Source organism: Garra rufa, chromosome 12, assembly GCF_049309525.1.
Source record: "Garra rufa chromosome 12, GarRuf1.0, whole genome shotgun sequence".
NCBI classification, from domain to species: domain Eukaryota; kingdom Metazoa; phylum Chordata; class Actinopteri; order Cypriniformes; family Cyprinidae; genus Garra; species Garra rufa.
Genome location: NC_133372.1, coordinates 22,725,247 through 22,742,387, shown reverse-complemented (window position 1 = coordinate 22,742,387; position 17,141 = coordinate 22,725,247). Strand labels below are relative to the sequence as shown.

The following is a 17,141-nucleotide window of genomic DNA, read 5'->3' as shown; positions in this document are numbered from 1 at the left end:
GTGCTTTTAAATCTATAGGGGCACAAAGTTTGTGGTGTACACAGTGACCCTGGGAGCAGGGATATCACACTGACTGACATTAGCCCCTTTCACAAATACTGTACAGTATTACCGTAAACAGGACCTTTTAGAAAATACTGGTAAATTTGTTCCAGGAATTTACCAGTGAATCACCAGTATGATGCTGTGTGTAAACGTAGAATAAAGATTACCAGTATGAGCACATACGAGGTCAGAACATGCTGACGTAAGATGTCTTCTCTGGGACAATCATAACATTCTGACGCAGATGACGCATTTACTCTGTGTTGTTTACAGAAGTCAAAGACATGTCTCTGGGTCAAAAGCAGCTGCGTGAATGTCAACGTTTGACACAAAAATGAAAACATCAACAAAAACACTGACCACCTCTACCCCTCTATGTTTACACTCACAAGACCAAGAGGTTCAGTCTATAAGAAGTCATCTCTGGTTAATGATGTCACAGAATTGACAGTATTTTGAAACTGATGTGTGAATGGTGCTTTACCGGTAAAAATACATATTGTCGTTGCCTGTATGAACAGCAGATGTTTGTATTTCCAGTAATTTTACGGCAATTTACTGGTATTACTGTGTGAAAGAGGCTATTGACTAAATGAGATAAAGCAGAATATGAGGATGTCATCTACATAACTTGAGTCTTTGGAGATTTGTGGTTGGATGTTAGAGCGTCCAAACAAATCTCACCTGCTTTGTTGTAGGGAAGTGAATTCCAAACATTAGGACTGTCTCATAAAACAGAGGCCCTTTTAAGTCTAGACAAGAGCCCTTCCTCTTGTTGGTAAAGTAGTAAAAAAGTGCCATAAAGCAATTATTTACAACATCAAGCGACTTGCTGCAAGGTCTGAGCAGTAAACTGGGTGAGGTTGTGTAGGTTTGGATAATTATGCTCATCTATCACGGCTGCATAGTCTTCCTCAGGCAGTGCTTCAAATTCCTGTGGGATAGTGGTGCCTGCCTTGTTCTCCTCTGTGCTATGTTCCTGCCCAATTACTTGAAAAGAGTAGCTACTATGCATTAAAGTCTGAGAGTACTGTACCTTCACAGTCATCACCATAGTATCCTGGGCTGCAGGTGCAGTTGTAGTTTCCAGAGTCAGTATACTCGCAGATTTGTCGCTTTGCACAACTCTCGCCATCACAAGGAACTGTAAGTGAAATATTATGTGTGAAGATCTTTTAAAAAAAAGAAAGGGAGATAAAGCTTAGCAGGAACTTAAAGAATGTTGACTTACCAGTCTGATTTGCAGCATTAGTAGTAGAGGAATTTTGAATGACAACTAGCTCTGTTTTAGGGTAAAATAAAACATTTTAGAGTATATTACTTGGGCAGCATGATCTAATACATTAGCAATACGTGAGGCAAACCCATGAAACTGCAACCAAACCACAATGAAAAGAAGATGATCAAACCACTTCAACCCCAGACCAAGAAATCTGATAACTATGCAGACATTATTTTGCAAATAAATCAGTTTGATTAGACAGACACATCATCTGAAAGCATAGTTGGACAACTTTTTGAGAAGAGCCGTGGACTGGACGTTGGAGGAGTGCAAGTGTCTTATTGATACTGGAGAGAAGTTTTCTTTTCGTGAACACACAAAAGTTGACCAAGCATCTGATAACTTTGAGATGAGGCTGACATTATTTGTAGTTCAATTAGTCAGACATGTGGTCTAAAGCCATTGTTATCCCAGAGAGTGTTTTCTTCTCTTTATTCATTTTACTTTTTCAATTTCTTGTGTCAGTCCCAGTTGGAAAATGTTACAGCTAGCCAAATATAAAGTGGAAAGTAGGTGGCTGGCTGTGTAAACATCTTCTATCATTAAACATTTTTCCCATTGCAAAGGGAAACAAAAACAAAGACTGGATAATGTGTTGGTTGGCATTTCTAAAGTGAGATGGTGGGTTGAACTGGAGAGTAAAAGCTTACCTGTCTCACAGTGGCTTCCTGTGAAGTTTGTTGTACAGGCACAGGTGTAGTTATTCACCAGGTCTTCACACACACCTCCATTCAAACATGGCATGGACGCACATTCATTGATATCTGGAATCAAGATTCATGACAGCGTAAACAGTCATTTGTCAGTGTGAGAAAGGCAATCCTTAGAGCAGCTTGGTTTTGATTGTATCAATATCTCAAGTTCATGCAGGTGTACGGTTTCATTGACCAGGTGTCTAGTATTAACAGTAATCTGGTCTCATGTAGAAACAAGGGTTCAAGATATACAAAGGCCAGTGGTTTAGTTTCCAGAGTACTTCCCAACTGGACTTGAATTTCATCAATAACCTTCACTGTGGGAAGCCCAATTTGTTAAGCAGGGGAATCATGTCAGTGGTTTTTCCTCAAAAGTCATATCAAGGTCTGCTCAGAGAACTCAGAATATTTGGAACATAAAACCTGACCCAAAATGAAAACACAGGGAAAGAAATCAAAGTAACTGATAATATATTTCCATTTACTAGCTGCCCTTAAAAGTCCTGTACTATAGCAGTCTTCATGAAGTCAGGCTAGATAACACCATCTGTCAAATGAATAAGTGTGGGCCTAATGCGGAAAAAAGGAAATGTTCCCTGGGGAAAGTCGTGGCCTTTCTATGACACTCCCAATATCCATACTCACCTGACTCGCATAGGAACCCAGTGTAACCTGCTTGGCATACGCAGGTGAAGTTGCCGACACCCTGTATGCACTGTGCTCCATTGAGGCATGGGGTCTCTTGGCACTCATCTATGTCTACAGGCAATAAACACACACACACACACACACACACACACACACACACACACACACTGGATATTTATTCAGCTGATTAATATATCCTCCACACCGTTCCCCTCACTCTGAAACTATGCACTTCTGGCTGTGAAAGGTATTAGAGGTTTGATACATCTCTGCAGGCTGGACTGTGGGAACGAGAAGGAGGTTGAAGCCAGCAGAGTGCTAAGGGAGGAGGGGAGGACAAAATCAGTGAGGAGAGAGGCCACAGCACGAAAAGACGACTGAGTTCAAAACTCACATCCATTTTCAATCGCTATTTTAGTCCTCATTGGACAACTTTTTGAGAAGAGCCGTGAATTGTGCACTGTAGAAATACAAGCTTTTTATTGATACTGGAGCAAAGCTTTCTTTTCCGGAACAATGCAGAGTCCGATAATTGAATACTTGGGTATTTACCTGTCTGGCATGTTGTCCCTATGAATCCCACTGGACAAAGACAAACGAAGTGGTTGATCTTGTCTTCACATGTGCCTCCGTTCTGACAGGGGTATGAAGAGCACTCATCAACCTCTATCAAAGCAAAAAAAAAAACAACAAATATGACATGTGACTTTTATTAGATGTGCACACAGGAATGAAAACATGAGGGAATCCTAAAGTGCAAGGGGGTGGAGGAAAAGGTAATGATTTGACCACAGCATAACGTTGGACGGACTCTACTGTATGCGTATTACATACAGATGTGACCAGGGGAAATTCTCTCCCTTAGGTTGTCCCCCTGGCTTGCAGGGTGGAATTCTGCTTTTACAAGCTGACTTTCTCTTTCCTGGCGAGGAAGAACACAAAGGATGCGTACAGGTTGTGAGGGATGGAAGGATTTCATCATTCGTTTACCTATCTGGCACCTGCGTCCAGTGAAGCCAGCCAAACACGAGCAAGTGAAAGAGGGATTTCCAGTGATGCAGTCGTCAATGCAACGGCCACCATTTTGACAGGGCCTTAAGTTAGCACAGACCGAAGCTGAGAAAAACAATGGAAAAGAGTCTGAACAGACATATTTTTCTGTTTGTACTGTCCATAATGTTTTCAAATTTTTTGGATACACTGATTCTTTTCTCCTTTCCTTTGGTGGCATACCTGAGTCATTACAGCTGCCCACTTGCACCTGAGAATCGTCAATACGGAAGACCCAACGACCAGGATAGCCCACATTTGTGGTGGTTTCAACTTCAACAATATCATCCGTTCGAGAGCCTGGGATATTGAAATAGCGCCTCCCATCACCAGCATTAAAACCTGCCTAGGAAGAGAGTGAAAGTAGGGGAGAGTTCTGTCAGAGTGAATTCTTTCAGATTTTAGTGTCACTCAAATCATTTAAGTCAAAACTAAAAACCAACGTGAGTAAAGGCAATGACCTTACCTGTGCAGCTATGCCCCCCAAGCCTGCTAGATCACCACCACTGGTAGCATGCATCCCTGTTGTCCAAGAAATATTGTGGTACTGGAAGATGGTGAAGGAGAGCTCACCATCTGTGATGAGAACTACTTGAAATGTATTGACCTTTGGAGAAGAGCAGAGAGCAAGTCAGTTGCCACAACCAGTATTCAGAATTTTAATTTACTTGTTAGATCTGATATTCTCAACTCTGGCCTTTAGGGTCCACTGTCCTGCAAGGTGGAATCTTTTTTGAGCAATGTTGCTTGGGCACTTTTCCATTGAGATTTGGCAACACATTTCTATCTGGATACTTTAGACCGGTCGTGGACCCTGTGTCTCACCTGGTTACCTGCTGATGGCAACATTCCCCAGCAACGTTGCTCAAAAAGTTGTTCCATGTATCATCACCTGCAGAGTTTAATTTTGATTAAGGATCAACTCTGCTAGACAGTGGACCCTGAGGGCCAGCCCTGTGAAACCCTGTGTTAGATGGTCTTCTAGAAGAAACATCATAAGAAGTTAGTTTAAAGGACATGAACTTGGTACCGGAGTTATTGAGCTGCCACCAAAAAATGTGACTTGATGCCAGGTCGCAATCAGCACCCATGTAGTGACAAACATAGGGAACTCTGGGAAGTAACGATTAATGTCTCCATTGGCTCTTCTCAGGATGGCAGGATCTTTGCTCTCTCGATAAAAAACTTGTCCAGCCCGGCGGTTGTCTACATCTGCCCAGAACGGAGCCACCACCCTGCGGTCACCAGCAATAGGGAATGCCACCGGGGTGAACTGGGACACCTCCCTCAGGAAAGACACCAGGCCGTTATTGTTGACCTTGAAGACAGAAAAGAAGAGCAAGTACATGCTCAGGGTTAGCAGAGTCAGCACACAAAGCTTCTTTCAGCTTACCTTTCTGGCACTCATTCCTAGATTCCACTGCTGAAGCTTTACCACACTATGAGCTACATGTTTGGACATTCACTTTCTGAGTTGCACAAATAACATATTTCATCTTCGTTAAATTCTTTCCACATTTAAGTATACCTGACGACAGAGACTGGGTTGGTATTGCAGAGTCACTACTTTTCAAGTAGAACTTTTAAAGGACAATTCAGGTTCTTGTAGTGACTCTTTGGGTAGATATTGTGAAGGGCCTGGAACAGTAATCGGATGGCTATGATGTATGGAACATGCTGACTAGGAATAAGCAGAGACAGGCTGAGGTGTCCAGCAGTGTGTTGACACATGAGAGTGAGCAGTAGCATTGCAGGATGAAAGAGTAAGGCAAGCTCCTGTGGCAGATGTATCCATTTCCCATCAGGGAACAGACAGCTGCCTTGTTCTGCCAGACATCCACGTCTTGCAGCTGAGAAAACCGGAGCCCTTTTAGACACACATACACATTCTGACACACCTGCCCTGGCTCTTGTCCACTAGAAGTGGTTTTAGAGGGCGAGGCCTTTATAACTGCCTCTAAAGTAACCACAGAGCCCAACACTTGCTTTGCTGACCACTGGCTTTACTCTGTTGATTGAGTCCGCTCCTGTGATGAATGTCCAGAAGGGCTGACATAGAAGAAACCTTAAGAGTATTCACAGGGCCACAGTGTTATCCCACTGATATGAATATGCATGCAAATTCACTAAACAGGTCAACAGGGGTGTGTGAAATTATTCCATGTAGGTTTTGCAACCAAACTTTCCTCAATAGTTTTCCAGTGGACAGAATGGAAATTAGAAATCCTTTCTAAACTCTGACTCAATTTTTAGTAGAAAAATACTATCAATCACCTCTCTGACCCATATAAGATTGACACTGCACACAGCAACGGAGTTACAATGTAGAGTGTGACTAATGCTAACCTATGCTAGTCAGTTTGCACCTGCACAGTTGCACCGTTCTCCAGGTGTACGCATCTCAATGCCAACTTCCCTGTCCCTTCATTTCACTCATCTGTACCCAGTTCTGGCAGCGGCAACAGCAACAAAGGCAATGTCAGACACATGGCCTTTCTTCTCCCCTCCCCATGCGTATGGAAACCATAATTCGGAGGCCTTTGCTGTAAAAACAGTAGAGGAAGTTTTGTTTGGCCTGACTCGGGTGCTTGGTTAATTGGCCGACCGCAGTCTTCCCCTCTCTGCATCAGCGTGCTGTGGCAAGAGTGTGGTTAACATAGAGAAGCAGAGTGAAGCCTTCAGGGCCACAACTCTGGGGTCACTGAAAGGAGCCCTGTGAGAGCAGAAGAATGAAAGAAAAGACAAAGAGAGAGAAGCGGGAGAGATGGAAAAGATGGAAGGATGGAAAGTGCAGGCACAGTTCACTGACAGATACAAACCCTTGACAGGAACCAAAGTGTGATTTAGAGTAAATGTTTCACAGATGACCAAAACACTTGAGAATGGGCTGCAGTATGAAATCCATTCTCCCATGCTAATGATATAAGCAGCAAACTGGGAAAAGAGAGTTGTACAGCCAATCGGGACAGCAGTGTTTTGACCGGCGCAAGCATTGGAGAGCTAGTAGCAATGGTGTGCAGAGGTAATGAATGGAAATTGCTTACCTTGCTGCTAAATTAGCAGCGGAAATCTCACTAAGCACTACATTAGCAATTATTCTCTGGTGCTGTAATATGTCCTGGCATTTGTTCTGATCTATTTGTAGCATCTGGAAGAGGTTAACCTAGCTGCTTTTCTTTCATGTCCTAATATCTTATTAAAAGGGGGATGGCGTAACCACAGACTAAAAGTGAATAAAGCTATCATATCTTAGTTTAAACAGGTAAGCTATGCTGGTGGAAAAGCTACCCCTTTTCCACCAGCATGAACTAGGTGTTATTTCAGAGCCAGTGCTATTGCAAGCCTTCTAAGAACTGGTTTGCCTTTCCACAGGCTAGAGAGTGTCCACAGAGTCAGGTCTTAAGTCACTGAATCTGTCTCATCTTTTCCAGCAACGCTACAAGTGGCAGCGCCAAACACAAACTCTGAGAATAAGGTCTATGCAGAGCAAAAGTGGGTATTTCTGACTTTGTGGGTGTTTCTAAATCATTCAATAAAAATGGTCTCCCTTACCTGACCCCACTCCTAAACCTAACCATTACTATGATGTTACATAATTCAATGCCACATGCAGACCACTCCGTGCAGTGCCAACGCATCCCAAACAAGCCTAAAATGAACAATGTCAGATGTTGCATTGCTATTGATGTTTATGGCTTTGCAAACCTACATCGGCATCCGAATGTTTTGCATTGTTTTGGTGCTACATATAAACCACTTTTCCGGTTCAGAGCTGGTGCTTTGGGTGTCGAAAGACAAATAACCAATTTTAAGCTTGGCTCTGGCTCTGAACCAGCACACAAACTGCCATGGTAGAAAAGAGGCATGGGATGCAGACCAAACGGCTCACAATACCAAAGCATCACAAGAGTGATTGGAGAGCAAACAACTCTTTAAGCTTTTGAATTGCTCTCGCAGTACTTCGATGCCACATGCTGACTGGTCTGCTCAACACCAGTGCATCCCGAACATGCCTAATATCAACAATCACGAATGTTGCATTGCTATTGATGCTCATGGCTTTGTGAACCTACATTGGCATCCAAACACGGTGAATCTAACATGTTCGTGTTTAGATGCTATTTCAAAAATTGCAGTCAGAAGTGTCTTGTTGGTGATGGTAACCCTGCCCCCAGCCCCTGGCACAAGCTGTTCTTACTTCTAGACCAGCGATGTTTTGGTCCTACTTAAAAAACACTTTTCCTGGTTCACAGCTGGTGCTTTGGGTGTCGAAAGACAAAGAACCGATTTGAAACTAGGCTCTGGCTCCGAACCAGCATTCAAACTGCCTTGATAGAAAAAAGGCATGGGATGTAGACCAAGTGTAGACCAAACGGTGCACGATACCAAAGCACTGGGAGAGCGATTGGAGAGTAAACAACTCTTTAAGTTTTTGAATTGGTCTTGCGGTACTTCGATGCCAAATGCTGACTGGTCTGTGCAACACCAATGCGTCCCGAACAAGCCTAATATTAACAATCATGAATGTTGCATTGCTATTGATGCTCATGGCTTTGTGAACCTACATTGGCATCCAAACACGGTAAATCTAACATGTTCGTGTTTAGATGCTATTTCAAAAATTTCAGTCAGAAGTGTCTTGTTGGTGATGGCAGCCCTGCCCCCAGCCCCTGGCACAAGCTGTTCTTACTTTTAGACCAGCAATGTTTTGGTCCTTTTAAAAAAACACTTTTTTCTGGTTCACAGCTGGTGCTTTGGGTGTCAAAAGACAAAGAACCGATTTGAAACTAGGCTCTGGCTCCGAACCAGCATTCAAACTGCCTTGGTAGAAAAGAGGCATGGGATGTAGACCAAGCGCAGACCAAACGGCGCACAATACCAAAGCACCCGGAGAGCGATTGGAGAGTAAACAACTCTTTAAGCTTTTGAATTGGTCTTGCGGTATTTCAATGCAACATGCTGACTGGTCTGCACAACACCAATGCATCCCGAACAAGCCTAATATCAACAATCATGAATGTTGCATTGCTATTGATGCTCATGGCTTTGTGAACCTACATTGGCATTCAAACACGGTGAATCTAACATGTTCGTGTTTAGATGCTATTTTAAAAATTGCAGTCAAAAGTGTCTTGTTGGTGATGGTAACCCTGCCCCCAGCCCCTGGCACAAGCCGTTCTTACTTCTAGACCAGCAATGTTTTGGTCCTACTGAAAAAACACTTTTCCTGGTTCAGAGCTGGTGCTTTGGGTGTCGAAAGACAAAGAACCGATTTGAAACTAGGCTCTGGCTCCGAACCAGTATTAGGCAAGAGGCATGGGATGTAGACCAAGTGCAGACCAAACGGCGTATGATACTATGCAGTGCCGACGCATCCTGAACAAGCCTAATATCAACAATGGCAGAGGCTGCGTTGCTATTGATGCTCATGGCTTTGCGAACCTACATTGGGATCCAAACACGGCGAATCCAACGTGTTGATGTTTAGCTGCTATTTCAAAAATGCCGGTCAAAAATGTTTTTGTTGGTGATGGTCACCCCGCTCCCAGCCCCTGATACAAGCCGTTCTTACTTCTAGACCAGCAATGTTTTATGTAAGTGCTACTTACGGATCACTTTTCCTGGTTCAGAGCTGGTGCTTTGGGTGTTGAAAAAAAAAAGAACCGATTTGAAACTAGGCTGTTGCTCCGAACCAGCACTCAAACTGCCTTGGTGGAAAAGATGCATGGGATGTAAAATTCAGTCAGGTGTAAATTCTAAAAGTAAAGCATTGATGAGGTGGATCATATTTGAATCACATTATTTTAGGTCTATGTGGTGCCACTTCTGTGTTATTTTGTGGTTATTCTTCACCGGATATATACAAGTTTTCATAGGATGGTTTTCTTTGGAGCTAAGTCATTTTAATATTAAAATAAATGTTCACCTGGGAAAAAGAATGCCAAAATAAATCCCTTCATAACAAGGTGCACCAAGTTCAGCTTGGCAAAACATTGAATCTTGACACGGGAACTCTTCCTAGTAATTTGAGGAAAAATCTAAAGTCTAAAATCTAAAGGCTGTGGTGGGTTTCTTTATCGTGATTGGCATTCCACAGAATGCCAAACCCTGACCCCCTGTATGGCACTGCACTCATTCATATCTTATAATAATATACAAAGATTTTCACTATTCTTGGAAAAATAACTTAAACCCAGTATAGAAAAATGTATTTCAGTGGCTGTCCCTATTGAATTAAGTCCAAATATTATCTCAAAGCTTAGCATAACATATGACTTATCTTGACATAAAGCATTACACGCTAAGCTACCCAGCTCCTAACAAAATCACACATATGTCCTCACACACTTAGCTAATATTTGGGCTACTTAAGTAAAAAGGAGGAGGAGGAAAGGAGCAAAGAGGATAGAGCGAGAAAGAGATAAAGACAAAAATCCCTCAAGGTTAAAGATTCCCTTTCTATAGTTACGCAAACATGAAGTGTTGAAGTGCTGAGGATGAGCTTTAGCAGATGTGCTCTCAGTGTGCCGTGAAACCTCAAATCTTTCTGTCCCCATCATTTTCCCTCTTCTGCTTTAACTCAACTGTTGGATGAACAATTATATGCCTATAACAATTATAAACATCCTTTTTATAGCTTCCCATACAAACAACTTATTGGGAGGTTTCTTAACTTGAGGTCCCCGAATATCAGTTATGGTGTTCTGTTCCCCATCAAAGCTTACACCAGTTTCATTCAAAATAATGTATGTTTTTCGCATTTGCTGTGGAAGTCTATGCCATGCTAGCCTTGGATCTAATCCATTCTGCTCTTCATCCTAGTCATTCATAAGGTTAGTTAATTGAGGGCCTGTGTTGTTTGGCATCCCTGAGACACTTTACAGATGCATCTGGGTTCTGTTAAAAGGATCTCTCCTTTCTTCGATAGAGCAGCTGGACAGGTCCATTGGGAAGACCCCTGAACTTGTTATCTGAGGCTGAAGAGGAGGAAGAGGGAAGGGTGAGGGTAACTCAGGGAAGAGAGGAAAGGCCACAGCTACATGTGAAATCTTTGAGATCCAAATGAAAAAAACAAACAAAACAGAATTGACCCTTCACAAACAGCTTGATTGACAGGTGATCTGACCAATCACGATGCCGAATCTGTCAAACAAACCAGACAGGAGAGTAGATTAAAGGTTTCTATCACCATGACATAACTACACGCGATGCGACAAGATTCCAGCAACAAGAAATTTGGCTGTCCACACCAGATGCAATGTGACACCGCGACGCGATAGAATCAATTAAATATCACAGCCAATCAAAAGCATGTGTGGGCAGGCTCTTTCTGGAAGCGCACTGCACTCGCAACAAAATGTATAAGTTTATAATCTTATTCAGAATTATTGAATCTTTTCAAAAAATCTTTGATATGGAATATGCTTTGTGTGACTACATGGTCAAGCAATATGATATTCAAACTCCCGTTAGACACTTTTAACACTGAATAAAGCACATAATCAGTACCTGAGATTATAATTGCCATCGTTGTTGTTGTTCTAGCTGTGACGTCGCGGAAATAGAAATAATTTCTAAAATAGAAATTTTGTGTGTAGCCGTCGTGGCTAGTTAGGACTAGCTCTGGACTAGCTCTGATTAGAATGGAAAAGATACTTTTATCATGTGTCATGGCGTTGCATCGCATGTAGTTAGGACACGTGTATTTCTGCGACGTTGCGGCTGGAACAATAACATGCAAATGATGCCAATTATAATCTCAGCAGGTATTTACTATGTGCTTTAAAAGTGTCTAATGGGAGTTTGAATGTCATATTGCGTGACATTTATAACCATAGCCTAGTGGAATAAATAATAGATCATTTACCTCAGATCTTTAAATGTGAACATAGTGTGAACCAACAAGTGTTTTTTCATGTGTAGTTTTATTAATGTTAAAAGGTGTATTTATTATTATATTTGAATTAGATTATAAACTTGTTCATTTTAGTACAGTGCACTTCTGTGATTCTGTCAGGTCACGCTGTGTCGCGTCTGGACAGCCAAATTGCTTGTCGCTGGAATCTTGTTGCGTTGCATGTAGTTAGGACATGGTGTAACGCTAACATCGTGTCCTAACTACACGCGATAAAAAGTATCTTTTCCATCAGAGATGTTTTTGCTAACTAGCCGCGACGGCGACACGCAAAATTTCTATTTTAGAAACAATTTCTATTTTTTGCGATGTCGCATTCAACATAATGACAGTGATAATCTCAGGTACTGATTGTGTGCTTTATTCAAAATTAAATATGTCTAATGTGAGTTTGAATATCATATTGTGTGACATTTATAGCCATACTGAAAGTAACAACAGATAGTTTACCTCAGATCTTAAAAATAAATAAACGCAAAGATCTAGCTTAAGACTGTGAACTCAATGCGAACCAACAAGTGTATTCCATAACAAAGACGGTATCAGTCACTCAGTATGTACATTTAATAATGTTAAAAAGGTTTAACATGTATGAATTAGATTATATACATAACCATTTTGTTGGAAGTGCAGTGAGCTTCCAGGGAGAGCCCGCCCACACGCGCTTCTGATTGGCTGTGATGTTTGATTGATTCTGACACGTTGTCGCATTAATTCTGGTGTAGACAGACAAACTGCTTGTCGCTGGAATCTTGTCACGTTGCATGTAGTTACGACACAGTGTAACACTAATTTGGCCTGTTTAGTAAATCCTAGTTGTTTGTCAGTGGTGCTCAGGATCTGCAAATCATTTGGCATTGTTCTACCGGTCCTTACTCTGTTTATGTGGTAAGTGAAATTTGATGTACTGTAATGTAACAGGTTACCGCTAGCAAGCAGCTAAACATGTCCCTTTAGTGGCTTCGTAGAACACATTATTCGTTTTCCGTGCCTTTCTGATTACGGATTCACGCCATGTCATTGTCCACCACCATGTTCCACTGTAGACATTGTCTGATGCCAATTCGTTAGCCATCACCCAACCCTATTTTGGACAGTTCTGATTAAATGTTTGATAAAATGTCAAACAAAGAGGACATATCACTGTGGGACTATAACCATCCCTAGAAGTCCTGGATGGCAATGAACTTGCTTTTCAGCCTCAAAAATAGATAAAAGAACAATATTTTTAAAATTCAGTCCAAAAAAAGATTTTTCTTGTTAAGCCTGAAAGGCTTAAGCTCTGCAAACCTATTGTCATGTCAGGTTAAATGCTTGAAAGTCATGCTTTAAGCTGAGGCAAAGCTGAGTATTTGTGAGTTAGTTATATTATAAATGGTATTTAAATTATCGTGGAGAGGGAGTGAATGAGAAAAAGTGAGAATAATGGCTGGGGGTGGACAGAAAGAGTAGGTCAGAAAGTTAAACATGCAATAGCAGGCAGCACTGATCCTTCTTTTCGCTTTAGGGAAGCTCTTACAGTAATACCCTGAGACAACTCTCAAGAACCACCTCAAAATGTTTGGTTCAACAGCTTTTCTGTTTTTTCAAGGCCTGAAGGCTTGGAATGCCCTCCCGGAAGAAATTATGCATGAGGATCTGCCCTTGTATACTCTCCAAAACCTCACCTGTTCGAAAGCAAGCTCCCTTGTGGAAAAGATCAACATGTGGCTACAGCGTGCAATAAAGCTGAAGCGTAATTGATTCTTGAGTGCAATACAAAAATTATGACTGCTGTTTTAATGCTGTCACATGCCTCAATGCACCAGTGACTTGCAAAATCTTACTCTGATTGACCTGCAGTTACCTCCCGGTTTGTACTCAGTGCACCCTTTTTGTAGTTGCCACCCATAGCTGTAGATTCAGCCATCTTCTGCTCACATTTGGGTAATCTAAATTTAGATCTTCACCGCTATTCACAGCAAGCCTTATCTTGTCTTCAATTCACATTAATATTTACATTGTGCTCTGAGATATGAGATACCACTCAGGGTGACGCGCAGATGCAACCCTGCACTATTTCAGCAAGCTGAACTTCATGACTTTAAAATAGGAAACACAATATTGCATCTCAAAGTTGTGAGGGCGCAGTTGTTTGAATGACATGTAGTGGCTGGGAGAGAGACTGGTTGTGTGGCATATCTGCTCGGTCAGTTGTTCGCTGCATTGGGATTGTGATCTCATTCATCCCTTCGCTTGTAGCCCAGTCTGGAAACCTAGCCTCTGTCACTATGGTACCTCGGCCAGGCTGGAAAGTTAGTAGTAAAGATGAGTGCCCTGGGTGGAGCAGCTTATTTTGGGAGGCAACACGACTGGGATGCTACATCAAAACAGATGGTGTCTATTTACGAGGATGGAGCTTCCTCTGTGACACAGATGACACAGATAAAATCCCTACTTGCCCAACCAAAAGCAGGACGCGGCTATGATCAAAGCACTGAGACTTGTCAGAGCACTCGCTACTTGCTTCTATCACTGGTTCCTCTCATGACAAGTCTTGTTTCTTTTTTCCCCCTCACTCTCTCAAACCACAGTTTAAGCAGATGCAGCAGCAATACAGAATGTCATCTCTTCACTACAAAATATCCAGTAGTTGAGTCACTATGTGTGGCCATATGTTAAAACTTTGAGGTTCATTATCCAATCTCAAGCTCTAAGACCTGGCTCTGTTTCCCTCAAAGACATATACACAAACCATTTAAGCTACTGAATGAATACCTGACAACACATGCAATCTATACTCACATAGAGTCCATTGTGCCGCTCTCCGAAGAAAGGAAAAGCCACAGAGATAGCAACCAGTCCTGATCCCCCATCATCTTGCTCGATGGTCTGGGAGTCACCTTCATCCAGGCCAAATGGGTAGAACTCCTCCAGGGGTACAGCCGGCTCCACGCCATGAAGCAAAATAAGAAGCACGCACGTGGAGAGCACCAGTCTCCTCAGCCACCCCATGACCTTGTCTGCACAGGGATGGAGAGGAGAGTACTAAGATCCAGGACACTCAGAGAGGGCAACAAGACAACTGTAAACCCCAGTACCAGATGATCCTCCTTGTCTTTCTGTAAATGTTCCTCTTTTGGTTTCTAATTCCACCCTTTGTTTCCTCTCAGATCTTCTCTTAGCCCTGGTACTTGGGCTGTTGGTCTATAACAAGGGGGCAGATTCCTTGCATTCTGTGTGCTCAAGAGCTGCTGTGCTCCGTGCCGCTCACTGAAATGAACAGAGTGAGGGAGAGAAAGAAGGAGAGGGAGCAGAGTGATTCGGCTCTATTTTTTTTTTTTTTTTTTACAATCCAGTGACTTGGTCCCTGATGGTTAGTTTAGAAATATCCTCAATAAAACCTCTATTCTGCCTGCCAAAGGAGTTCTTTCAGACCCGGCCCCACCCCCCAGGGATTCACTACCTTGCATGATTAGAAACTCTCATCCAATAGCTGAGGAGAGACCGGTAACTGGATAAGCACTGGGTGGAGCTATGGTAATCAAAGGGCTGCTTTAAAGAGACTCTGACAGGGCACTCTCCTCTGCTCTTAACTTGTGCTGAGAAATACCCTTCCCCAGAAGAACATGTCTTAGTGTGGTACAGCTAACACAAGGCAGTGTAAGAGTTCCAGAAGCTGGCATGTCATATGATGCATGCATAGTGCATTCCTTGTCTATTGTATACAAGATGTCAGTTAAAAAAATAGGAAAATATACAAAAGCTCTTTGGTTTGGACTAGAGATTGACTAAAAGATTGCTTACTCTATAAAAAAGTTAATTTTCCCCTAAATTAATCATACAAGACAAAAGATTTCAAACATGTGCCTGAAACAGTTCCCCTAAAATAAAATAAAATTCTATTTATAAAGGGGGTTATTAGTGGCAAGAATCAAATCTTGGAGGCAGAACATCACAAAGATTCTTTTATAGGTAGTTACAGCTTATTTGCACGCATAAACTACAGCAATTATCCAAAATACGTCTACTGACAGCAGTTCTTTAAACCACAAAAATCAACCTCATTTTTCATGTTTGTATGGTTTTATTGACTCATAAAATTCACTTTGTGATGAAAAAAATCAATTTTCTAATAGTTATTACATTAGACACAGTAGTGATTAGGAATTAGAAATGGTTTGAACACCCATAATAAGAGAAAACACCGTTTTTAGGTAAGATATATGCAGTTCCAGTGCCAGGACACTCGACCTGGGGGGGCTTGTATGATTCTCGGGGAAGGCAAGGATTATTATATGAATGAAACACGTTGTCAGATTTTAATTGAAAGGATTATTACTGCCACTTTCCTTAGTCACCACAAACTCACAAACATCAGTGTGTTTTTAACAGATGTCATCTTTGCTAGTAATTCATTTAAATGTTTGAAACCTAATTTTATGTGGTTGAAAACACAGAATCGTTGTGGTACAGCACCAGACGAGGCACAAAAGCACTTAAATTTGGCATTGAGAGTTCTAATACACTGGTGATCGTCATGTTTCGGGGGGTTGGAGTGGGTCAAATTGAATCCTAAGGGGCACAAATCAGATCCAAGGGGTACCCCTTGGTTGAAATTGCATTCAGTTTAGATTGCTTTCCACGCTTTCCAATGTATTCCGGGGGTGGGTCCTTCAGATCATTGCAGGAGCCTTGATGCCAGGCCTGATCATTCACTTTCTGTCATGATTCACTCTAGCTGTAATTTAGCTGATTGGTACTAACTAAAACAAGATGATCTTATTCTCTAAATGATCGTTTGATTAAATAATGATCACAGCAATCATGTTTTTGTAAGTTACAAAGTAGCAAGTTATAAAAAAGAAAAGAGAGAATAATTGTGTGGTTTCCTAAACAGTTTGGAGGACCTAAGCTAGGGTGTAATATTTAAGGTAGGTACAGATGTTTAAGTGTGTGCGACGTAGAATTGAGATTGTGCCTAATGCTCTAAGATGAACAGGGATCGACTTAAGGGAGATTTATGGTCTGTTTCAACAGTTTGCTGCACAAATCCTTAAAACAATTTGGCAATTGAGAAGCATTTGGTGAAACAGTGATCTCTTTGTTTGTTGTTATTGGGTTCTTATGGTGTGGTTCAGGATTACTTAAAGTATTTGTGCAAATGTAGTCCAACATTTCTCCCTGAGACCAGTGATTTTGTGTGTTTTTTTAAATCTGAAGTATGTGTGTGTGACATTTCATTAAGCATGAAGTCCATTCATGTTAGCACAGGCCCTGTTTCATTGGTTATAGGCCTTTGAGAGACTACAAACATTTTTGGGAACAAAAATCAGTTTTTTAGAGCCCCAATCTCATCTGCTTCATATACGCTTGTCTTCTCTTCATCTCCTGCTCCAACTGTTCTTTCAGTGTGCAAACCTGAGAAAAATACAGCAGTTATTGCAAAGCCGTCAAAGGCTTATTCCTGTAAATATAATGTAAATGTCACTGTTACAATACATCAAATTTTTAAAGCTTTCTCAAA

The 17,141-nt window shown here is 41.7% G+C and overlaps 2 protein-coding genes across 2 annotated transcripts in view; both read right to left on the bottom strand.

Moving 5' to 3' along the window:
- The window catches only part of sned1 (sushi, nidogen and EGF-like domains 1), a 44,849-nt gene extending 30,003 nt beyond the window's left edge, over positions 1-14,846 (bottom strand). The window contains exons 1-10 of the mRNA XM_073852057.1: positions 14,420-14,846; positions 4,751-5,038; positions 4,187-4,327; positions 3,904-4,066; positions 3,661-3,786; positions 3,223-3,336; positions 2,668-2,781; positions 1,978-2,091; positions 1,277-1,327; positions 1,082-1,189 (exon numbers count right to left, since the gene is read on the bottom strand). Of these exons, the coding sequence (XP_073708158.1) occupies positions 1,082-1,189; positions 1,277-1,327; positions 1,978-2,091; positions 2,668-2,781; positions 3,223-3,336; positions 3,661-3,786; positions 3,904-4,066; positions 4,187-4,327; positions 4,751-5,038; positions 14,420-14,629 (1,429 nt within the window). The 5' untranslated portion in view covers positions 14,630-14,846. The remainder of the gene's footprint in view (positions 1-1,081; positions 1,190-1,276; positions 1,328-1,977; positions 2,092-2,667; positions 2,782-3,222; positions 3,337-3,660; positions 3,787-3,903; positions 4,067-4,186; positions 4,328-4,750; positions 5,039-14,419) is intronic.
- An 871-nt stretch (positions 14,847-15,717) lies between these two features.
- crocc2 (ciliary rootlet coiled-coil, rootletin family member 2) overlaps positions 15,718-17,141 on the bottom strand; it is a 72,967-nt gene continuing 71,543 nt past the window's right edge. Inside the window, exon 37 of the mRNA XM_073852409.1 lies at positions 15,718-17,035. Within this exon, the coding sequence (XP_073708510.1) occupies positions 16,955-17,035 (81 nt within the window). The 3' untranslated portion in view covers positions 15,718-16,954. The remainder of the gene's footprint in view (positions 17,036-17,141) is intronic.